Source organism: Mus caroli, unplaced genomic scaffold (genome assembly GCF_978045245.1).
Source record: "Mus caroli unplaced genomic scaffold, Mus_caroli_1 scaffold_12, whole genome shotgun sequence".
Lineage (NCBI taxonomy): Eukaryota > Metazoa > Chordata > Mammalia > Rodentia > Muridae > Mus > Mus caroli.
The window spans coordinates 83,787,508-83,813,424 of record NW_028227267.1 but is presented as its reverse complement, the minus strand read 5'-3'; the positions used below and the strand labels follow the sequence as shown (position 1 = coordinate 83,813,424).

The 25,917-nt window shown below is 38.2% G+C and overlaps 1 protein-coding gene across 5 annotated transcripts in view; it reads right to left on the bottom strand.

The window, feature by feature from the left end:
- The window catches only part of Tdrd3 (tudor domain containing 3), a 130,368-nt gene that overhangs the window by 35,478 nt on the left and 68,973 nt on the right, over positions 1–25,917 (bottom strand). For all 5 annotated transcript variants that reach the window (XM_021181871.3, XM_085828807.1, XM_085828808.1 and 2 more), the window contains 4 exons: positions 24,217–24,357; positions 23,497–23,653; positions 22,564–22,689; positions 1,550–2,400 (listed from right to left, as the gene is read on the bottom strand). In XM_021181871.3, coding sequence (XP_021037530.1) covers positions 1,550–2,400; positions 22,564–22,689; positions 23,497–23,653; positions 24,217–24,357 — 1,275 coding nt within the window. The remainder of the gene's footprint in view (positions 1–1,549; positions 2,401–22,563; positions 22,690–23,496; positions 23,654–24,216; positions 24,358–25,917) is intronic.

Here is a 25,917-nt window from a genome sequence, read left to right as displayed (position 1 = left end):
AGTCCCTATGATAGAACCTACTATTATTATTCAGCTAAATGGACACAGTATTAGACTGTTATACGCATAGATTAATGCAGCTATCAACTCACATCAGAAAAGCTTCTATTTACAGTGGACGGTGATTAACAAAGAGACAGGCAATTGGTCACGGTGCAGTGTAAAAGAGTGCGGAATGTTCAGTCCTAAGTGCAGCATATAAGTCATACTCCTACCCCTATGGATCAAAGACCATGGAAGGATCAGAAAAGAGGCAGAGGCCGTGGATGCTGTCTGGACATAGCAGGGAGCTCTATATATGAACTCACAGTTGTTGTGACAGTGTGCATAAGACCAGTACAAGCCGAAGTCAGACTAAATCACAGAGTGGAGAGGAGAGGGGTGCACAAAGTCCAGCCTTAGCTGAGGAACTACTGGCCACTGACAGTTGCTGCAAGAGCAAGAGTCGATTTTCTTTAAGAGTAAATGTTCTGAATAGTTGACTAGGCTACAGTCAAAGACTCTACATCTAACACTATGTGGGCAGCAGAAATCTGGAAGTTAGGAAAAGCCAACAGGTAGAAAGGGAGGTAATTGGAAGGAAATATAAAATAAGAATAATGGAATAACAGGAAGGAACATGGATAAATGACAATAAAGACCTGGATGGGTATAATATTTTTTTAAAGATTTATTGATTTATTTTTTATGTGCCCTGGTGTCTTGCCTGTGTGTATATATCTGCATGAGGGTGGAGATCCCCTGGGGCTGGAGTTATAGTCTCCACTGATGCCACATGTGTGCTGGGAATTGAATCCTGGTCCTCGGGAACAGCAGCCAGTGCTCTTATCTGCTGAGCTATCTCTTCAGCCCCCGTGTGTAAAAAATTTAAAAACAGGATACAAATTTGGGTAGGTAGGGAGCAAGGAGTGGATCTGAGTGGAGTTAGGAAAGGTAACAAACACAACTAATGCACACTGCACAAAATCCTCATTCAACTCATAAAATTAAAATCAACATTCTGGGTTCTCTTCCTTTGCGGGACCCACCTAGTCTCCCAGCTCTGAAAAGATTCGTATCACTCTATTCTTTTGCCTTTTCCCCATCTGCTCATTTCCTACCATGGCTTCTTTCAGTCCCTTTTAGCCGGCTAATAAGTATTAATTCATGTACTACAAGGTGAAGACTAGCTTATATACACTTTTCTAATTTACAGGCTGAATATATTCTCTTTCAATGAAAACGCACATAATTTCGCACCACTGAAATAATTTTCCTCCTTGGAAATGAGTAAAATTTGAAAGAAAGTAAGCCCCTCTAACTTAGCGACTACTACGTGAACCATGGCTGAGCTAAGTTTAAGCACTCTTCATGTGGTTCTCAAATGTAAGCCAGAACAAATTCTGCCTAAGCATTCACACACACAAAAAAAAGTTAAGTAGTTCATGAATTACCTACCTTCCTTAAGGGCTCAAAACAGATATGTTTACAGAACAAAACATACAGATAATTCCAAGAGTCCCACAAGAATATTGCATAACATGTAGCAGCGTGTTTGCGACATTCATACCTTGTTGTCTTCCCAATAAAGTGCAAAACATTCATCGCCAGGTTTCCACACTTTTGCATACTCCACAGGAATAGATGATTCTATCACCTTTTCAGGCTTAATTGGCCCAGATCTTCTTTTGGGCCCACTATTATAAAATATTTTATCATCATAGGGCACAGCTGTGACAGGTCCTGCTGGCTTAATCGGTCCTATGCGTCTTCCCTTCAGAGGCAGGGCTGTCTCTCCGTTTGGAACACCAACAAAACTATTGCTTTGGACAGGAGTCTGGCAATCAGTATTTACACTACAATGTTTTTCAATTTTTAGACCACTAAAAGCTTCACTATTCATTGTCCGTGATTTCCTGTCATAACAGTGATCAGGATGACCTGTTTGGTTTTCTCTTTTCCCACGTTTTTGATTATTGTAATCTACGAATTCTGGAGGAAGTGGGTTTTCTTTTGCCTCTGCATACAAAGGGCCTCTTCCTGATCTGTTTTGCATAGAGTTATCTCTCTTTTTAAAAGCACCATCGTTGTGCTGAAAACCTAGAGGGTATGAAGCGTCTTTAGTTCTGTCATACCTAGAATATGGCCTATCACACTTGATCCTCTCTTCTGCCCACACATCAGAACCTGAAGAACTACTCGGTCTTTCGGAGCCTCTATTTCTAGATAATATGCTGTTTTCTACAGTTGACTTGCAAGTTGGGGTGTCTTTTTGAAAGCGAGGTGGCCTCTCATTTCTTGGCTGCCTGGTATCGTTTCGAGGAAGATGTCTTGACTGACTGCCGTCCTTCATCCCATTTTGCTCGGTATTCCGTACTCTGTGCTGTCCTTGATGAAGGTGCTGTGGCTGTGACTTAGGTTCTAAAAGGCAGATGTACATGATGCACATTAGAATTAAGACAGCACTGATAGTTACTTATTTTTTAAATGCCTAAACTTACATAGGTAGATGGTTACTGTGCTAACACCTCCTATCTTCATACTTTGTTATCTTACCTCTCAGCATCTTCTGAGTTCTAGTTATTTATCATGATGTCTTCCTAGTTAGCACATTAAAAAGTTAAGCAATGGTGTGAATCAAGATAAAAGTAGTTTAACAGCTGCAAATTTATTCTATGTCAAGTGAGGCTATTACACACACACACACACACACACACACACACACACACATAAAATGCCTACAGTATTACCAAATATATGATTTATCTTTGATGAACATGTTTGGGTTTTTGTTGTTGTTGTTGTTGTTGGTTTTGACATAAATCAGTGTGAAGATACAGGTCCTTGTACACTGCCTGGGATCACCAGATTTCCAAAGATGGGCACTAATGACATTTGGTTGACCTATTTCCTGCATTGCAAGAAAACTACCTTCATTGCTCTCCAGGTGTTAAATGCCAATTCATTATGTAGCTTTTATGTTTCCAGTCCTTGGCAAAAGAATTGTCAGATAAATTGCTTAGGTCAACAAGAATAAAAAAGATGTTTTGTTCTAAGTCACAGATAATAAATTGAAATTCGCCGGGCGGTGGTGGCGCATGCCTTTAATCCCAGCACTTGGGAGGCAGAGGCAGGCGGATTTCTGAGTTCGAGGCCAGCCTGGTCTACAGAATGAGTTCCAGGACAGCCAGGGCTATACAGAGAAACCCTGTCTCGAAAAACCAAAAAAAAAAAATAATAATAATAAATAAATAAATAAATAAATTGAAATTCAAAATGGCAAGATGAGCAAGAGAATAAAAGAAAACTCATCATAGCACATATACTATACTTGAAATTCAAAGTAAAATGAATTATTTTCTAGGTAAGTTTCTATATGCAGGCTAACCATCTATTAATTATGACAAAAAGAAATACCCAGGGCTTCAAATGCCTGCCCACTAGATTTATGAGAGACTTTCCCTAAGAGTATCTAGCTTATCAACATATTCAAATGGCTTATTTTTAACACATACATACATACATACATACATACATACATTATGTGTGTGTGTGTGTGTGTGTGTGTGTGTGTAGTATATGATATGGTATGGTGTGTGCACAGGCCAGATCCCCAGAGCTGGAATTACAAGCAGATGAAATCCACGTGCTAAGTACTGGGAACTCAACTGGGGTCCTCTGAAAACCCTGCAAGCACTCAACTGCTGCATCATCTCTCTATCCCTTAGTCTGTTTTGGAGACTCTTGCCAACACTATGATTTGTCTAGGAATAAACAGGGAACAGAGAAAACTGGTGACACACAATGAATATGCTCAACAGAAGGGCATATCAGAGACCCAAGCAGCAGTGTTCTTTGATGGCTAATCAGGGTATACCACATAAGCACCCTTCACACAGTATCAGAATACAGAAACATGGATGCCTAATTAACAAAACAGGCTAAGGTTCCTTCCTTATAGAGTGTACTCAGAAAATTTTTGTTGCCAAAATAAATCAAATTTGACTTGCCACAAGATAGATGTGGAAATGTATTTGGGGAATAAGCTTTTGGGCTTGCTATGATTAGGACTTGTTTTCCCTTAAACAAGTGTCACTGATATCCAAGATAGCCAAGACATTAGAAAAGAAGCAGGTAACCGTGAGAATAACTACTAGAAAAATACGTAGAAAGAAGGTCCAACTGGACTTGATAGCTGTGAGATTAGTTGACCTCAGTTTTGAAAGGAAAACTGAGAAACACAGCATTTTCTAGCCTACAGTTGGGGTTAAGAGGAGTGTTTTTACATGCCTCTTATGTAACAATTTAATTTGTTTACTCCAAAACAAATATCCACAAGAAATTCAGCTAGCTTATCTTAAAAAAAGGAAAAAAAAAAAAAAAAAAAAAACAAAGCTTAGAAAACTGCACAAGGGTAAAGAGGAAATGTCATTCATTTTAACTGTCAAAATAGCATTTCTAAGTATTGCCTATAAATGATAAAGTAAAGCAAGTAATTTTACTAATAAAGAACATACCCTTTATTTTCATTATTATGCTGAGATATGCCAAGATCCAGCCTCCAGTTGGAGAGGGGTTCCTGAGAGAAGGGGTGTCTGTGAGTTTCGAAACAAATGGCTCAAATCATTGGTCCAAGCTGAAGCCTGGGCTGTGCTCAAGATGGCTCCCTGGACAGCTCTCTGTAGCCAGCTCTTGGCTCCATAGTCTGCTCGAGACAGCTTTCTGCTCGAAACAGCTCTCTCATGCTAGGAAAAACTCTAAAAGCTCTCTGGATAGCTCATGGGTTTTCTGACCACAATCAGAAAAGCTGCTATAAAAAATTCTTGGATTTCAACCAAGTAAGAAATCCTGTTAGAAAAATTCTAAAAGTAATTCTTGGGCTTTACAATCAAAATTAGAAAGCCAGAAAAAATTCTAAAAGAACTGTGTTAGAGCTCTCCAAGCAGATCTCTCTATAAAGCTGCTACAAACATTCTACAAGAGCTGTATTAGCTCTCTCATTCTTGGCATTTCTATATTTTTATTAGATATTTTCTTTATTTACATTTCAAAAATTATCCCCTTTCCCGATTCCCCCCCAGAAACCCCTATCCCATCCCCCTCCTCCTGCTTCTAGGAGGGTGTGCTCCCACCCACTCGCCCACTCCCACCTCCCCGCCCTCGTATTCCCTGCATCAAGCCTTCCCTGGACCAAAGGCCTCTCCTCCTATTGATGCCCTACAAGGCCGTCCTCTGCTACATATGTGGCTAAAGCCATGGGTCCCTTCAAGTGTACTCCTTGGTTTAGATCCTGGGAGCTCGGTTGGTTGATATTGTTGTTCTTCCTATGGGGTTGTAAATCAGCTTTCTCTAACTCCTCCACTGGGGATCAGGTGATCTGTTTAATGGCTGACTGCAAGTATCCACCTCTGTATATGTTAGGATTTGGCAGAGCCTCTCAGGAGACAGCTATATCAGATTCCTGTCAGCAAGCACTTCTTGGCATCCACAGCAGTGTCTGCTTTTGGTGACTGTATGTGGGATAGATCCCCTGGTGGGACAGTCTCTGGATGGTCATACCTTCAGTCTCTACTCCATACTTTGTTTCCGTATTTCCTCCCATGAATATTTTGTTCCCTCTCCTAAGAGGGGCTGAAACATCCAAACTTTGGTCTTCCTTCTTCTTAAGCTTCATGTAATCTGTGAATTGTATCTTGGTTATTCCAAGCTTTTGGGTTAATATCCACTTATCAGTGAGTGCATACCATGCGTGTTCTTTTGTGACTGGGTTACCTCACTCAGGATGGTATTTTCTAGTTCCATCCATTTGCCTAAGAATTTCATGAAGTCATTGGTTTTAATAGCTGAGTAGTATTCTACTGTGTAAATGTACCTCATTTTCTGTATCCATTCCTCTACATCTGGGTTCTTTCCAGCTTCTGGCTCTTATAAATAAAGCTGTTATGAAATAGTGGAGCATGTGTCCTTGTTATATGTTGGAGCATCTTTTAGGTATAGTCTTCAGGTCCAATTTTCTGAAGAACCGCCAAACTGTTTTTCAGAGTGGTTGTAAAAGCTTGCAATCCCACCAACAATGGAGGAGTGTTCCTCTTTCTCCACATCCTCGCCAGCATCTGCTGTCACCTGAATTTTTGATCTTAGCCATTCTGACTGGTGTGAGGTGGAATCTCAGGGTTGTTTGATTTGCATTTCCCTGATGACTGAGGGTTAGAAATCTTGCCAGAAAAAAATTCTAAAAGAGCAATGGAAAATTCTAAAAAAGCTATATTTGCTTTCCATAAATTTTCTGACCAAAATCAGAAATCCTTTTAGAAAAAAATACTTGAAGAGCTGTTTTTGCTCTCCAGAGATTTCCAGACAGCTCAGCTCTTGCTAGGAAAAATTCTAAAACTCAGTTGCTCTCATGCTCTGCTAGCTCATCTCATGCTGATCAAAACCCCAACTTTTAATTTACATATCAATTCATTTCAGGTTCCTTCTGGACCTTTTCGTGGATCAGCATTTCATGACCTTAGTTCATTGACTATTAGGGAAAGCACCAAAAGTACATTTTTCTTCTAACATTGCAAAAGAATCTGGAGATGTGCCTGTCTTTGTAAACTTGGCTGGGTTGGATCCTGTCCTGAGATTACCATTCCAACCGAAATTTGCTGTCTTAGGTTGACCTTGAATTTGGGAATCTACCTGGCTTTATAAGCATAAACAAAAAAACTTAGCTGGGTGGGATTCTTGCCTTGGGATCAATCTAAATGTCCTTCCTTAATAACTTTCTGCCAAGCTGGCTCTCAGTGTACACAATTCATATTGCATCCTTACATTTTGCATAGTTGAGAAAGTATATATTTTTAATCTCATGTTTTTAGGTTTTTTAATCTCATGGTTTTAGGATTCCCACAGCCTTAAGGGCTGTCCTGAAGGTCACAGCATTCTACCATTTCACTGATACTTAGACACACCCTCACCTCCCAGACTCCAGCTGTCTCTGATTACCAGGGAGCATTAACCTTGGCAGAGAAGACATTCCTTGAAAATATTTACATTATTATCTAAACAACCCTTACACCCACAGTAAAAATCAGGGGAGGGAACCAAGTCATTCCGTCCTGTAAGTGGCTTCAGGTTTATAGTCAGAATCCAGGTACTTTCTGCCACTCATAGAGAGAAGCAGGAATACAAACTGTAACACTCCAAACAGCACCAGACGCTAATCTATAACACATCCAGTAATACAAATGTATATGAAAAAATAAATTCATGAGCTGTTAAACCTTAGCCAAAAGAAAACAGTATTAAAAAAGTAGCAGAAGCATTTGAGGATTTTTTTTTTATCTTAATGCTTCTGATTTAAAATGGAATCTTCCTGGAAATACATGGAACATTGAAGATTACATAGCAGAATACAGGAAAAATATGATGAATACTATTATAAAATAGACAAACCGTGAACACAATAACAGCTCAAAAAAAAAAAAAAAAAAAAAAAAAAAAGAAGAAGAAGAAGAAGAAAAGGTATCCAGGAGCATTGCTGTGAGCTAGCATGAACTGTAGTGAATACTGTTATGCAGGTCATGGATTTTAAAACACGTATTTATAACAACTAAAATGGTTACAGCACTATATTAAATTCAAGAATCATCCAGAAAGAGACTATCGTCAAGAATCAACTACTTCTATCAGTGTTAAGGATGCTGAATTAAATAGGCACCTTACAGTATGAATACTTCTTTGCAAACTATTCAATCTACAGTGGCAGCTACACCTTCATTTTAAGGTAATATTTGAATATCCATTAGCATCTGACTCTGTGATCTATAGTCAGCTAAGCAGATAGGATAACTATAGTTCTTTCCCTTTCCCGCCGTCTCATTTCCAGCTCTGCAGTGGACCACTGCTGCATCTTCCCCCTCCCCTCCCTTATATTCAGTGGATTACATAGATCTTCCCCTCCATACTTTCCTGTCCCACACTGTTGCTTTAGGCTAGCCCGCAAGTTCAGTGGGCATTCCCAGAGAACTTTCAGGCCAAACAGGCCAGGGCAGGAGGCAGGCTAATTACAGATTTCACCCCTCACTCCATTCCTCTAAATCCAACCTTGCAATCTTATCCCCAGCTCTGAAACAGACTACTGTAGCCTCCCCTACTGTCTGCTCCCACTATAGTGCATCCAAGCAGATCTGCTTTAGCCTTCCTCCCAACTCATCCTTTTATCCCAGGTCACAACTCTAGAAGGCACTGCCTGGGAACCCACATGCCACTCAGGCCACAGAAGTAAAGGAGCTTTACTGAAGATCATGATTACTCCCTCTTCTCTACATCCAATCCTTCAGACTCACCACCACCTCTGTAGGTGACTGCCTGTTAGGGCCACTCTACACTGTCTGACTCCATTCCCAGGGGACTACGTACATACTACTGGAACACCCTGCTTTGGGGTCTCAGGCCCCATTCACATGCTTGACTGTCAGTTCTCACTAACCAGGAACAATTTTACCCCAAACCCACAGAGTCCACACCTATCAGGAACCCAGAAGTTGTTCCTACCAGGCAACACACAATCATCACACTCTAGGAAACAGAGAGAGCAAGAAACCAAAGAACAGAACACCCACCAAAAGAGTCAAGACCAGATATCAGCACCTAGAATTACAATCTCCCCATACTCAGATGCCTAGACACTGGCATAAAAACATAATTAATGAAGGCCAGGCTAGTATGTCTCAACTGGAGGCCAGCAAAGCCATAACACTAGGCCCTGAAACCTGCAATATAGCTGAGGCATGAGAAAATGACCTCAAAATACCCTTTATGAATATGACAGAGATCCTTAAAGAAGTCTAAGAAACAAACAAAAAATGGAAGGAAATTAGTAAAACAATTCAAGACTTCAAAGTGAAAAAAGAACCAACAAAAGAAAACCCAATCTGGGAGAAAACTGGAAATGGAAAATTTAGGAACACAAACAAGAGCCACAGAGGCAAACCTCACTCACAGAATACACAGGATGAAAGAATCTTAGATAGCAAAAGTATAATGAAGAAATGGATACCCCATTTAAAGAAAATGATGAATTTAAAAGACTCCAGCATAAAAACATCCAGGATATCTGAAACACTATGGTAAGACCAAATCTAAGAATAACAGAAATACAAGAAGACACCTAGCTCATACACACAGAAAATGTTTTCAACAATATGATAGAAGAAAAATTTCAAGCCTATCAAATAAAGAGCTTAAGAATACAAAATATCAAACAGACTAGACCAGAAAAGAAATTTACCATAACAGATAATAATTAGAACATTAAATGTGAAAACCATGAAAGAATATTAAGAAGTGAAAGGGGAAAGAAAAGACAAAGTGACATATAAAGGTATAAAGAGGAACACCTGATTTTTTGATGGAATCTAAAACCCAGAAGATCCTGGGCAGATGGTCTAAAAATGCTACAAGACCACAGCTGCCAGGCCAGACAGCTATATTCAAAAAACCTTTCAATGACAAAAATTGAGAAAGGGGAATCAATACACGATAAAAATAAATCTGTCTACAAATCCAGCTCTACATAAAGCATTAGAAGAAAAATTTCAACCTTAAAAGGTCAATCATATCCAAGGAAAACCAAGAAGTAACTAACCCAGGTCGGCAAAGTAAAGGAGGTGGGGAACCACACCAGCAATTTCAGATTACACTGCTAACTCTGAACATCAATGGTCTCAATTCACCAAAGACAAGACACAGACTAATAGAATGGATACAAAACCAGGATCCATCCTTTGGTTGTATTCAAGGAACTTTAACATTAAGGATAGACATCACTTCAAAGTAAAAGTAAAAAAATAGTTTAAGGAAATGGACCTAAGAAGCAAGCTAATGTAGCCTTTTTAATAAGACAAAATAAGACTTCAAAACAAACCTAATCAGAAATGTTGGAGAAGAACACTGCATACTCAGCAGAAAGAAAACTCCACCAAGAGGACACTGCAATCCTTCACATTCGCCAAACACAAGAGTACTCAAGTTAATTAAAGAAACACCACTACAGTGTACGTCACATCCTGACCTTGACACAGGAAGAGTGGGTGACTTCAATTACCCAAATTTCAGCAACAGGGAGGTAATGCCGTCTAAACTGATAATTCTAGAGCCACATGATATAATAAGCCAAAGGGACCTAACAGATATATACAGAACTTTTTACCCAAACACAAAAGAATATACTTTCTTCTCAGAACTGAACGAAGCTTTCTCCAAAAATGAAAAGAGACTTAAGACACGAAGTAAATCCCTACAAAAACAAGAAAGCTGCAATAACAGTCTGCATCCTCTCTGACCACCAAACTTAAATCTGTGTACTAGAAACAACAGAAAGGTTAGGAGCCCACAGAAATCCAACAACTCACTGCTGAATGAAAAGGAGTCTGGACTGAAACTAAGAAAGAAATTTTAGAAATTTCTTGTATCAAATGAAATGAATACGGAACATACCCAAACTTATGGGACACAAAAAGGGCTGTTCTAAGTGACAAGTCCATAGCACTAAGAACCTACATAAAAAAATCAAAACAAAACTGAGTGACCTTATACTACCAACTAAACAGTGTATCCGAAAGCTCAGAGCAAAAGGACACTACACCCAAAAGGAGTAGATAGCAAAAACAATCAAACTTAGGGCTAAAATCTATAAACAAGAAATAAAAATTAAAAAAAAAATACAAAGACTTAATGAACCAAAAAATTGGTGTTTTAAGAAAATCAGAAAGCCGGACGTGGTGGCACACGCCTTTAATCCCAGCACTCGGGAGGCAGAGGCAGGTGGATTTCTGAGTTCGAGGCCAGCCTGGTCTACAGAGTGAGTTCCAGGACAGCCAGGGCTACACAGAGAAACCCTGTCTCCAAAAACCAAAAAAAAAAAAAGAAAAAAAAAAAGAAAGAAAAGAAAATCAGAAAGCATGTCAAATCCTTAGCAAATTAACTAAAGGGCAGAGAGAGATGATCTACACTAGCAAAATTCAAGATGAAAAGGGAACAGCAGACTCTGAGGAAATCCAGAGACTTTAAAAACTCATACACCTCCATCAAATTCAAAATTTCTAAAAGAAATGGATAATTTTCTCAATAAAACCATTTATCAAAGTTAAATCCAAATCAGATACGGTTAAACAGACATATAGCCTCTAGTAAAATAGAACTATTCATTAAAACTCTCTGAACAAGCAAAAATCAACAACAACAAAAACCCCAGGCCAACAGTTTCAGTGCAGAATTCTAGAGTTAATGCCAAAGCTCCTCAAACTATTCCACAAAATACAAACAGAAGAAACACTGTCCAATTCATCAGACCCAACAAAGAAATAGGGTACAGACCAATTTCTCTATGAACATAGATGAAAAAAATCTAAATAAAGTATTTGCAAACTGAACTTAAAAACACATCAAAAATACCATCTACCGTGATCAACGGGGCTTCATCACAGAAATGCCAGAATGGTCCTATATATATGTATGTATGGATGTATATATATATATATATATATATATATATATATATATATATCAATAAATGTAAATAATAAACCATATAAATGAATTGAAGGTGACTAGGGAGGGACTCCAAAGAGGAGAGGTATGATTACAAGCTATGTGTGGGGTAATATGCAAACATATCACAGTAGAAGCCTCCTAAAATACATATATACACATGAAGGTGATTCAAATCAAACGACCAAATGATGGGGAAGGCAGTGTGGCAACCAGACAGCTCATCACCAAGAGACATGTACAGTACAATTAATTACATCTAATTGAGTTATCACCCAAAAGGGTCCCATGTGAACCATGTGAACCCCCTTCCCCAACCACCCCCCCAAAACAAAAAACAAAGAACAAAAGCTGGACTGTTCTCAAGACTATCGGTTGTCCTCCATAAACCATCAGGAAGACTCCAGTGCTGAAGACAACACCTACATAAGTCACTGAACATGGCCATGTTGAACTGGTGACTACATAGAGCCTTCATCATGTTTCTAGTGTCTTTGGTATAGGAATGTACTCTGTAGGCTACCAAAAGAGAAGTGTAAACACCAACCCAGCCACAAATCCTCTGATCTAAAACATGTCCTGTCTGCAAGATCTGCCAATGCCATGGTAGCTCACATTTGTGAGAATAACTAACCAATTTCTAATTTGACTTAAGGGACACGCTACAAAATGACACCCATAATACCCAATACTGCTTGGGTGTCCAAGAACCTGAGACTTGATAGGCTAGAGAAGTAGTGTAAAACCAAATATACAGGTCTAAAAAAAAAAAAAAAAAAAAAAAAAAACCACTACATGACTTCTAAAGACATTCTGCCATACTCATCATGAGTGTCTCACTCAGCCGTGGGAGAAGCTTCCTCCTGTAGCAGACAGGAACAAATATAGAGACCCACATCCAGACATTTTGAAGAAAGTAAAATACCTTCCAACACTTAGCCTTAAATGGGAGGTTTCTGTCAAATCCCCCCAGGTCCCAGGGAACCAGTCAGTGTGGATGCTGAAAGAGTGTAAGAGCCATAGGGAATAGAGAACCCCAGAGAACGACCCTCTACCTCAACCTGAACGAGGCCCACAGGAACTCACTGAGACTGAGGCAGCATGCACGGGGACTAAAGGGCTCTTCATCAGTTTGGGTCCTAGAATGTAAGAAGTGGACACATTGACCCATTCCTAATTCTGAAGAAAACTCCAACTGACAACCACCTGCGCATGAACACGTAGTTTCCTCTCAGGAGACTCACTCTCAAGGGCAGGCTCCGTGCCCAGCAGTAGATGGCAACTGAAACAATGAGCTCAGTGGTTCCTTGTCTCATGGTGACATGTCAGGTATCTCTGTCATCTAAAGAAAATGATCTTTTACTTTATTCTATTCTCTTTTTTTTGGGGGGGGGGGGTGGGGAGGGTTGCTCCTTTAGCTCTTTGGGTCCTTTGCGTATATACTATGGCCTTCAGGTCAGTGTTCTTAGGGGAGTCAGTGTGTGCATGGAGTGGGTCTCTTTCCTGTGCTCTTTCCCTCTGTCTGTTTGTCCAACTCTCATGTGTTAGCTTTGCTTTATCTTATCTTACCTTATATATAAGGGAGTGAAAACCATAATCATGACATATTGTATGAGAAATAGAAATATTTTTAATAAAAGGAATTTTTTTAAAAACTGAATCTGTGTACCCACTACTTACACCTATATCTTGAACACACGATATTATTTATAAATGAAGATTCAAAGTAATATGCTTCAACTAAATCCCACCCAGAGAGCGTGGGGCCTTAAAGCTACACTAAACCCTTACTGAATCTAAAGCCCATGGCTTCTCAGTATGCCAGTGTGCATGCCCAGAAACACTAAACAGAAAGCAGCCAATGAGATAGTTACTGCTCACTCTAGCAAGGTTCACAAAGTGCCAAAGCCTCTTGGATGCCTGAAAGATACATTTGGATGTCAGGACTGCTAAATGCTGCCCTAAGACCATCAACATTTTACAGTCAAGCAGAAAAACTGAAGCCACTGGGGAAAACTGGGCTAACGTTTAAAAGCTATAAAAGTCAGCACCTAGAGAAGGCATAGTACGGAGGTTGTATATCATAGGTCGGCCGTCCAGTGCTTCTGTAATGTCAGGCAAGATATTTAACTTTTCGTAGTCCAATCTTAAAAATCAACAAATACACAAATAAATAAATATGTACTTCAAATATCTGTAAAATATTCAGAGTAGTATGGCTTGAATAAACTCTCAGTAAATATTATTTTGACCATTATCTATAACTATGTTAATAAGTTTATGCATCAATATCCAGGAAAGCCCTATACTTCAATGAGACGCCTGTGTCTATTTACACCACTGCTTCTTCTTCTTTCTTTTCCCCCTCTTCGTTTTTTTTTTTTTTTTTTTTGAGACCGAGTTTTTCTCTGTAGCCCCTGCTGTCCTGGAAATCACTCTATAGACCAGGCTGGCCTCAAACTCAGAAATCCACCTGTCTCTGCCTCCCGAGTGCTGAAATTAAAGGCGTGCGCCACCACTGCCCAGCTACACCAGTGGTACTCAACTTTCCTAATGCAGTGATCCTTTAATACAGTTCCTCATGTTGTGATGACCCCCAACCATAAAATATTTTCATTGCTAGTTCGTAACTGTAATTTTGCTACAATTATGAATCATAGTATACACAGGTATGTTTTACTATAGTCTTTCAGGGTTCATGACCCACAGGTTGAGAACTGCTGATATATTCATCCTCATTGCCATAAATGCCCACTATTACTTAGAATATTAACTTTAGTTTTCTGCTTGCTCTGTTCTTATAAGTAGGGTAGAAAGAATGCTTTATTAAAAACTTTATTACAATGTTATAAAAGAGTATTCAGATGCATTAGAAAATAAAATTTAAACTCTCATACTGTTTTCACTTAAAATATAAAGAATTTATATAAAAATCCATTATCCTTCCTTTTTAGAGACTGAAAACACTCATTATCCTATCACTAGAGATATGACAATGTAGAGTAATGCTACCTGCACACACAGCAACTGCTGAAGTCTCAGACATTACTTTTTAATAGAATGCACAGAAACTGAAACTTTCCATTCACAACAACAGTCTCTACACTCAGGAGCTGTAGCCGACTTTGAGATTAGCAGTATTTCCCAACATCTTTCAAGTCAGTGAACACAGCTGGCTCATTCAGTTCAGTGCCACAAGCTTTTTTATTCTTTTATTCTGGTGTGTTTTTTAATTATAAAAGCTTTTAATACCCCTCAAACTTTGGAATACAACTCTTTATTTTTCAAAATTAAAATATAATTACATAATTTTTCAAAATTAAAATATAATTACATAATTTTTCAAAATTAAAATATAATTACATAATTTTTCTCTTTTTCCTTTCCTCCTTCCAACCACACTTATGTACCCTCACTCCAATCTCAAAATCATGGTCTCTTAAATTGTTGTAACATATATAATATATATACACACACATACATACACAGACTGAGAAGATTGATTTTATATTTAGGAATATATATGTAGTGGTTTTATTTAATATAAATGACTATCAATTTGAACATATTAGAACACACATTACATACACTTGGATATAAAGATGTATGTGTGTATGTTTGTGTGTGTATGTGTGTGTGTGTATATTTTTTTTTACAGAGATTATAGAAAATATTTTTATACCGGGTCTGTCCAGGTCGTACTCAGTTATTTCCTCCAGTGTTTCACAACCATAGATTCAAGCAAACTGGAGACATTCAGTAAATACTTGCTCAAAGAATTACTGAAAACTTCAAAAGTGAGACAAACCCAAGTTTAAATTACCCGTTTAATGCTTTCACCTCTGCTAAGCTAAGGGTAAAAGAGAAAGTGTCACCTGTGTTCTGCTTTCTGACAGTGAAGAGTGCACTAGAGCACACTGGAGCACACTCAGACTGTGCATAAATGATTATAGGAAAGACTAGTATAGCACACATACAAAGTAAGTGTCTTAACACCGCTCTCTCCTGTGCATAGAAAGAGCTGAGCTGCAAACCAAATAAAGAGCTTCTCCCGCTTACTAGTCTTTGTCCCCCAAACTCACAAGCACCTCAGTTTCTTCATCTAAGAAGTAACCCTCATCACAGAATTAGGAAAACTTAACTTCAAAATGCATACAGGCACGTGGAATTACAACTATCATTGGGGGTAACCGTAGCCCTATCCCTGAGCAGAGTTCTGATGGGAAAACTAGCACAGGGGTGCTTAGCTCTTAACTTCTTTCAGATACTCATGGAAGTTAGTGAACACTGAAGCAGATGGTGTCAACACTGCTCGTCACTACACACAAGGCACAGGACAGAACTACAATCCTCTCTATCCTGTGGTAGCTGTTTATAATTGGAAGTGGCGAACAACAATACACTCATGCAGAAACTAACGTAGCCTAAATTAACCAAAGTCTCGAGGGGAATAGATTATTATGCTAAGACTTCTGCTCAGAATTTCTGCTTTGTATTTTAGTTGAGCCCCAAAGAATAAGAAATGTAGAACAAGAGCTGGGCATGGTGGCGCACGCCTTTAATCCCAGCACTCGGGAGGCAGAGGCAGGTGGATTTCTGAGTTCGAGGCCAGCCTGGTCTACAGAGTGAGTTCCAGGTCAGCCAGGGCTATACAGAGAAACCCTGTCTTGAAAAAAACAAACAAACAAAAAAAGAAATGTAGAACAAGCAAGGGAGAGTACTCCAAGGAGAAAAACACACAGCCATCTCATGTCTAACTAAAAACATCACCTTTACTGCTTTCAAAGGGAAAAGTACTGTGTGTTCCAAAATCTCCAAACTGATACTCATTTATGCTAAATAAAGACACTAAATCCAGAAAAGTGATTACACATAAATTACCATTTCTTTTAATCTAATAAGGCCTTCATTAATTATTCAAAAATATACATTGCTTTCTTAGGCTCATTAAATTCTATCAAAGGTACAATACATATTAAACTAAACACCAAGCTTAAGATGAACAAATTTATTAAAATTTTAATGTCCAAAACTTGCTTAAGAAGTAAAACTCTATTGTTAGGAAGTTATAAAGCATGTCATTGTTATGAATTAGTAAATCATGAGCATTCTGATAAACAATGTGATCGACAGCAATCGACACAGTCGGGCTCCTCTCCAGCCAGGGCCAGGCTTCAAATGCACCCCATGCTGGTGCTCCTTGCAGGTGTAAGTACATAAATAGTTCAATCTAGAGAATGTGCCTCGATGTTGAAAAAACAAATAAAGGCACTTTCGGCTATTGTTATAATAGCACTCCGTAGGATAGATTAGGAAGTTGAAACAGCTGACTAAGGCCAAGGAAACATCAGTAAACAGCTGGATGTAGCCAGCCCATCGGGTCCCACACAGTCAAGCTACCAGCTCTAAATCACGGGTAAACATGAGTTATCTTTACAAGTTTCTCATGAAACTCTGAATTATCATCAAAGTATTTTTGCCAGAGATACTTTTAACAAAAAGTACTGTGTGAACAAATCTGTATAAAATGAGAACACATCTTTTGGGGAACCCTGGTTGACTCTTCTCCCTTCTCTCCAAACATCACAGGAATACGGACGAATATGTCACAATTCACAGTAAATCCTGAAATAATGAGGAGAACTTAAGTGATGCTTCTAGCACAGTCTCTGCCCCTCTCCATCAACTCCCAGCAGCCACTCCCCCACACCACAGAAGCTTGTACTCTGGGGGAAAGGAGGGCCTTGCTCCCAACAGCTTCAGTTCTGGATGCTCACCCAACCCCTGCAGTGTGTGCACGTGTTCTAGGCCTTTTTCCTTCTGCCATCTCCTCAGGTCTCGGCTCAGAGACGATTTTTACAGTGTCATCTCAGCAACCCTTAGGATTAAGTCAGATTCTTTCCCTTGTACACCCTGGTTTGAGTTCTAAACCGGCCACCTCACGACCTTTATGAGAGGCTGCAATCAGGGTTGTGCTGGACTCAGCTAGAACATCTTACAAAAGCTGAGTTTTAAAGTTTTATGAAAATGTATGAGTTAGTTTTTAAATCACCGATAGCCTGAAATCACACGTGGTGGGCATAACTATACACAGCAGCAGCAAAATGCAAAGGCCAGCTCTCGCAGCCTGCTCTGGTCCTTGTGTGAGAGCCAGGTGTGAGCCACCTAACAGCACACTCCCCTTTCCCTCAGCCTCCTCCTCACTCTGCTCCCACTCACAGGGGCTGCTCCAGTGCCTCCGCTGGCTCAGGCACCTGGGTCTGACTGCTTATTGATCTCACACCTTGATTGTACAGACTTATTAGGTCTTAAAGCTGAGCTCCTGACTGCTCTTTCCAACATAAATAGCTGCTCAGAAATGCCAAGTCAAAGAAAGTTATTAATTGGAAAATAAAAAATACCACATATCCTAGCTCTTTAGTTCTTATGAGTTCTTTAGTTCTTTTCTCAAGCACGTAGAAATCACATCATTTAGTGTTGGCAAGCCTTTCGCATGGCTCCTGGAGCACAGCAGTTCTCAGTACATAGAATCCCTCATTTTATATAGAGAAAACCCTATAACAGTAAAAGGGAAAGAAAAGCTTATGTTTTAGTAAATTTGTATTTAGTAAAACAAAATATCTAAGAAAATTATTTATATATTATGCTCACAATAAAATGACATAAATTTAGAAAGCAGTCTCTTCAACAGAGGTAATCTTCCACAAGTAACTAATGCTCAATTATTTGGTATGCAATTCCCATGCCGAAAATTTCAAAACTTCAGAGGAATGTCTACTTAGAGCATTATGACTTAAGAGCACAGCTAAGTGTTCTAATGAAGCTGTAGTCTGGAAGGAACGCACAGACCCACATAATCTCTTAATAATACTCTCTTAACACCTAAGTTCTTTGGCAGTTTGGTTGCTAGTTGTGTGTAGCTTATGGCTAACTAAATAATTAGTTTAAGAAAATATGTATCTAGGTAATACATGTAAAATAATTAAGATTTCTACAATATGCGGGCTGGAAATCACAAGAAATTAGTCGTTCTATTTTTGTGATAAAACACTCTGAGAAACAACATGTGGAATGAAGAAGTATTTATCTGGCTGACACTTCCAGATCACAGTTCCTCAAGGAATAGAGATGTAACTCAGTTTTCAAATATTTGGCTAGTCTGCATGAAGCACTGGGTTCATCTGCCTGCACTGAAAAAGAAAGGTTTTTAAAGCTAATGCTAGAAGAAATTTTCTAAGAAGAGATCAGTTACTTCTGAGGAAATATTTAAAAATAAAACTGGAGGCGTGGTAGCATACCTGGATCTTCTAGAGGAATTACATATATGAAAGTAAATGTATTACTAATTTGTATTACATTTAACAGAAAAAAACTTATCCTTAAAAGGTAATATGTCTCCTCAATAAATTTAAAACACTACAGAATCTGATACACCTTCAATATTTGTCAAACAAAACATTGGAAATGTTTGCATTCTATATTTTGGCAGGATGGTATGAATTAAGGACCGGTCATAAGTATAAATAAGTATCCAGGGATCTTAGCATGCCTACAGTTTGACTGTTATCTGTCTTATAAGGTCAGAAATAAAACCTCCCACTTTCCAGCATGATGTCATAACCCAAAAAGATCCATATTTTATAGCATTTTGAGTTTTATAATTTTAGTTTAGAAGTACATAACCAAAATGACACAAGAAGTCCATCCAGAACCAGCTTCGTCCTGGGAACCACGCTGGCCTGTGGGAAAGGCTGTGAGGCATTTCTTGATCAGTGATTGCTATGGGAGGGCCCAATATGTGGATGCTGCCAGCCCTGTGCAGGGGATCCTATAGAAGAAAGCAGGCTGAGCAAGCCATGGGGAGCAAGGCAGGGAACAGCATTCCTCCACGGTTCTGCTTCAATTCCTGTCTACAGGTTCCTACGGTGAGTTCCTTTCATGATACACTGTAAACAGACCCTTTCTTCCCAAGCTGCTTGTGTCCATGGTGTCTATCACAGCTCTAGAAAGTAAATGAAGACACTGGCTAAGCCAATTGACTTTTGGGAATCCAAAAACTAAACAAGATCCTGAGACAGCTTGACGTGAACAGAATCAAAACACAGGTGCTAAGGAAAACTCTGGTATTCAAGGATAATATGAGAACTTTTCGTGTGTGTATGCATGCATGTGCATATATGTTTGACATGCACATAAGTGCATGTGTACATGGCCGTGAAGTATGTTATATGTACATGTATATGCACATGCGCGCGCGCGTGTGTGTGTGTGTGTGTGTGTGTGTGTGTGTGTGTGTGTGTGTGTGTGTGAGATATGTGCAAGTTTGTATATTATTGAAAATTGAACTCAGGGCCTCAGGCTTACTGAGCAGCAAGTGCTGATCACTGAGCTCTGCCTCCTAGTTACAAACACTTCTTGAAGCTCTAAGTCTATACACCTCTATAAAGACCCAAATACCAATGCTGATATAAACCTAAACCAAATCATGGAATCATAACAATCTTCAGAAGTTTATCTATCCATTATACATTGTGAAGATTATCCTGAAAAGCTTCCTAGATGTTCCATAGAAAAATGTTTAACATCTATCATCAGTGAAGATATCATATTAGAATATAATCCAAGTAATATAATCTTGGCTTTCACTCCAATTAAAAGGAAACAATGAAATTGTAAAATCAGATACTGGTCTCAACTGCTCTTTCCTATAAACTCCATTTCAGTTAAGAATGTTGTCGCTTAGTAAAGTATATTAACAAAAGAATAACAAAACATTACGTTAAAAAAAATACACTTGAAAACAACCACAAATCAAGCAATCCTATGGTCTTCACTGTATCCATGAACTCACGGCCAAGAGAACAGAGAAAATCTATAAGCCCAATGACGTCTGTCTATGAGTATATTCATTTATTGTACAGGTTTCTATACTTATGTGTGGAAACACAGATCTCTCCTCTATGGTGTCCATATCATTAGAGCCTGGGACAGCAGGCTGCAGTTGATGGAAGCAATGTCTGCTCAGACAGTACTAACCACGACACAGGAAATCAGCAGCGACTCCGTGTCAGCCTGACTAAAGCACTGCCTAACCCATTCACACAGCTAGTTGGCCTCATTCTGACAATAAAGTTTTCAAATAAAGGTCTAAACATCATTACAGATTCCAAATATGTTTGAAAACGTACTGCCATTTATGAGACAAAACAATAATTCAACTTTGGAGCTTAGAAATGCATATTAAGAGGATTTAACTATTTACTTAGTGAATGTTATCATTTATTTAATATAAATGCACGAAATAAGAGGGCTTAGCACAAAATATCATAATATGATAATTAGATATGATCTGGCATAGTTATAAATTACAATAATATTTCACTCCCATATGCCAAATCACAGATTATACCCTCAATCCCACTAAAAAGAAATATGAAATCAAAGTCATGATTTGGGAGACACCTTAGGATGCAAATACAGGAGTCAGAGATGAAACGATCAAGAGGTATGACTGGGCCCTTGGGGATGCAAGGCTTAGGATCCTGAGAAGTCCGTCAGGAAACAGTGAGACAGGAAGATGCAGCAGACTCCCCTGCTGACCCTGTGGAAGCATCTTTACACTGTCCACGTGGCAACATGAAGACTGTTTGCAGGAGCTGACAGCAGCCCCGGCAGTAAGAAGCAAAACTAAAACAACCACTACAAAGCACACCAGTCCGGCACACGTGAGGAACTGACTTCACAGCCTACAGCCCAGGAGCCTGTGAGAGGAACACCGACACCAGCTCAACTCACAAACTCAACGGGACCCTTGGCTGCAGACTGTCCAGCCATTTGATACACAGTAATAGAAACAAAGGTGCCAGTCTTCTATCAGTAAACACTGCTCTCCTGTGTTATCCTCTACAAACTGTCTATATCAAACACTCATTTTTTTCAAATATTTTCAAAATGCCTTTTCTATAATTTATATATTATAATATATATAAAATCTATACATCTAAACTCTTTTACTATATGTAAAAGTAAGTATATATTTGCATATATAGTTTGTGTATATAAAATTTATATATATAATGTAAAATCCAATGATAAACCCCAGTTTTCATGAAATATAGACCAATTTTGTATTAAAAGCGTTTGCAACAAAAGAGTATACTTGGAGGGACCCATGGCTCCAGCTGGATATGTAGCAGAGGATGGCTTCATTGGGCATCAATGGGAAAAGAGGCCCTTGGTCCTCTGAAGGCTTGATGCCCCAGTATAGGGGAATGCTACGGCGGGAAGGCGGGACTGGGTGGGTGGGTGGGTGGGTGGAGAAACACCCTCATAGAAGCAGGGGTAGGGGAGATGGGATAGGGGATTTCCAGGATTGGGTGGAAACAAGAAAGAAAATAACATTTGAAATGTAAATAAAGAAAATATCCATAAAAAGAAATTTAAAAATAAAAGCATTTTGCTTCTAAATTTATTTGGCTGAATTAAAAAGCAAATCTGAAAGATAACATGATTTTAATCTTTAATATTTTAAAGACAATATTTGAAAATATTTCTCATATTGTACACTTGTAAAAAGATACATATTTAGCACACTTATTGGCCCTTTCAGTATTTATGTTATGCATTACAGTACATCATGGGAAACAGTTGGGAAAGGATATTCTCCCAGTAACAGATTCATACACTTAGGTACATGTGAGGAAAACAGACAGACCAATTTCAGAAATGATGTAAGCAATATGAGATCATGCTACAATAAATTTTCCAACACAACTATCTGTTTGTACATCTAACTTTCCAATGTAGTAAGAGTTGGGTGGAGTACTTTGGTAATATTACTCAACATACAATTAAAAGCAAAGTCAGCTGGCATTTGTTCTTAGAATGTAACATTAAAACTTTCTCCTATGTTTTGGCGACATGAAATTCACTATAAAAGGTCTAAACAACCATCCAGAATAGAAATAATTTTGTACTACTGTGAATAAGGTGGTTGTTTTAAAAAGAAACTGATATATTTTTAATGTTGTTTTCAAGTTAGCCTACCTTCCACATTCAGAGTTCCCATTTTAGACTCCAAGAAATCAAATAACGTGCTTGGTGCTGACGGTCTTGCAGTTCCCAGGTCTTCCTCGTCTTCTGATCGTCCTCGACCCCTGCCTTTCCCTCTTCCTTAGGTTGAAAAGCACACATACATACATACATAGCGTGTAAAAAGCAAAAGAGATCACTAAAACACAATCAGCAACCTTGTAGCTAACATACAGATATTTCTTCTCACCGGCTTCAGTGAATCTCTTTAACAATAAAAATGCTTTAAATAAAGCTATTAAGAAGTCCTCTTACTACTCTATATGGTCTATCGAATATTTGTCAAATGAACATAGAACTTAGACTTGAAATAAACACATACCACTTCTTTTTAATTTAAAGATTTTACCTTAAAATGTATTTTCTTTCTACAAAACAATAAGGTTGACTTATCAAACTTAGCATAATTATATCTGTGCATAGTAAAACACTGTCAACACTGCTGTAACTTAAAGGCATCTTACACAGTCACAGAAATTTTAGAATATCAGTCTACATACTAAAATACATATGTATGGTTATTTATGTTATGACAGGGATATTTCTCAATCTATTTCTCAAATAATACCACTTTATCCAAGTAAAAGATACTGTTTGGTTAATTTTAGGAAGTTCAGAGAGTGGTAAGTCTTTAATAAAAATGGCACAGATCTAGACATAACCATTAAAACAAGTTAGCGTGCATCCTGGTCTCTCTCTAACCTCTAACAACTCTGATTAAAAAGTCACTACTAGACACAGTCTACACAGAGATGAGAAGCAGCCTGCATGACCTGTATGTCTCCAAGCCTGCAGCTTCTAAGAACCAGTGTTACCTAATGCTACAGCCCTCAAAGTGTAAACCTCGGCCCTGGTCCTGCCCGTAGCTTGCTGGCTCATGAACTATACCTCGAGGAGGAGGGCCCACGGCAGGCTTCTGTTTACTGCTGTTCAGAAGGACATTCAGTGCTGCTTCTAAGTTGTTGGCATTGTCCATCAGCGCTTGCCTCGAGGCCTCCTTACTGAAGCCCATTTCCGTTATGTGTTTCAGGGCTTTCTCATCAACCTGAAAGGAACAAAGAAACAGCTATGCTGAGGACTTACATAAAGCCAGCTATCCATTTTGGTTGTGAGCCTAGCCTTTAACGGCTGAGCCATCTCTCCAGCCCCCAGCTATCCATTTTAACTGTCTTTTACTCAAAGTTTCATTCATAGCTATAGCGAAACTGTCACACTGACACAACATTCTGACTTACTGTTTTCCCACACTGACAGTCAAGGAAGAATCTGAGTTATAGTAAATGTCACTGAAAATCCAAAACAAGAAAAAGAAAAGCTTATGCTTTATTAGAATAAGCTCTTAAGAAAATAATACGGCAAAGAAAACATGACCTCATACATTTTATAGTAAAACCAAACGAACAAAACAAATAATTACACTTCCCCATCCACAGCAGGAAAAAAATGTAATTTATATTGCACCTGAACAAAAATACAAAGAAGAAATTTTAAAAAAACAAAAAACAAAACAAAACAAACAAACAACAAAAAAAAAAACTAAGAGAAGAAGGAGCTATTCAGAACATATCCTGTTCCTTTTGTGGCTGCCCCGTTCCCCGTTACACTTACCAACTCTCTATAGACACCCTCATTTTTGCTCTCTGACTTGGAAGCCTTTTCCTTCTGTAAAACCTCCCTATTTCGGTGACCAGCAGCACCAATATTGAGATTACTTCTGGCACCACCTCCACCTCCTCCAAATGTCTTGGTCTAGATAAGGGAAAAATAAAACAGACATAAGTAAATAGTATTTTTAAATAGTCATATAAACAAAGATATTACTTTAAAAACCAGAAAAGTTCATCATTTAAAGCTTAATTAGTTTTCACAAGTAAAAAATAAAATAACAGACACCAAAAGTAGAGCATAAACATCTATAACCCATAATATTTTCTTTTTACAAGTCCAGGCAGGGCAAAAAGAAAATTACTAGATTTTAATTAAGTCACCAAAACCAATCTATATGTGCATCAATGCAGATGAAAATGAGATGATATAAAGACATCATAAAGATTAGTTGTCTAAATTACTCCAGTGAAATATTTGAATGCATCTTGGATCTGAGCCCTAGAACCATCTACAGCTCGAGGTTAGTCTAAACAAAGTTCTAAACTGACCCAATAGTCAATTAAAGCGTATCATGTCTGTTGTGGATCATTATATAATCTTAGAAATTAAACACAACATGAACAAAGAGTATAACTCATTTATTAATTCCTTGTTTACATTCATCATATATGTCATTATTTTGCTGATGTATCTGAATAAACTTGAAACTTGATTTAATCTCATTAATCATCTCTTTTTAAAATAATTTTGAAAAAATAGAACATGAAGACCACTGACTTGGGAAGATACAAGATCATTGCTGAAAGGCATCCCATAGCTGACTCATCAAAAGAGAAATCTTATTGCATAATATTTTTCTGTCTGATACCTTTGGTAAAATTAAAAGCAAGTTAAAATTGATTTTTTTATTAACAATAATTGTTGAAATATATTTTAAATAAGAAAAGCACATTATAAATGATTTTATTATACATTATATATTAACAAATATTATAATAAAAAGCATCTTAATTTATTCAACATTGAGAAATTATGTTGAACTAGATAAAAATGTAAAGTAGAATGTAAAAAATGAGAAATTAATACTAGACATACATTAATGAACAACATTTTCAGTACTTGAATATGTTATTTAAATCTGATACAACATTATATAGACATTTGTAACTACAGCAAATCAAACCTTAGGAAGACAGCTTAAGATGCACATGAATCCTTGGAACAGGTTATACTAAACATCCTCTTCTAAATTTTAGAATCTAAAACATCAGATAATATTTTGGGAGAAATGAATATATTTCATATAAACGACATAAAAATATACTTAATTTGATGGTCTTAAGTGCCTTAGAATGAAAAGCATACTGAAGAACACCAATACTTGTGATAACTGTCACAATGGGGTGTCCTAATCTGAGCAGGATGTAGGGGAGGCTGTGCAGGTTTGATATGACCGATTACAACCCCCACAGTACCTCACTTGACAGCTGAGGCCCACAGGGCACAAAGGCACATCAGCTTAGCACTGTCAGCATGACCTGCTCTGGGCCCCCTGGTCCAGAGGGTTTGGTTTTGATCCTACTCTGAACTGGACATAGGAAGACAGGAGGAGGGACAAGCAAATGCCAAGTTTCCTAGAGAAGCTTTCAAGTTAAGTAGAGAGTGATACTCACAAACCTTCATTGTACTCTGAGCACAGGA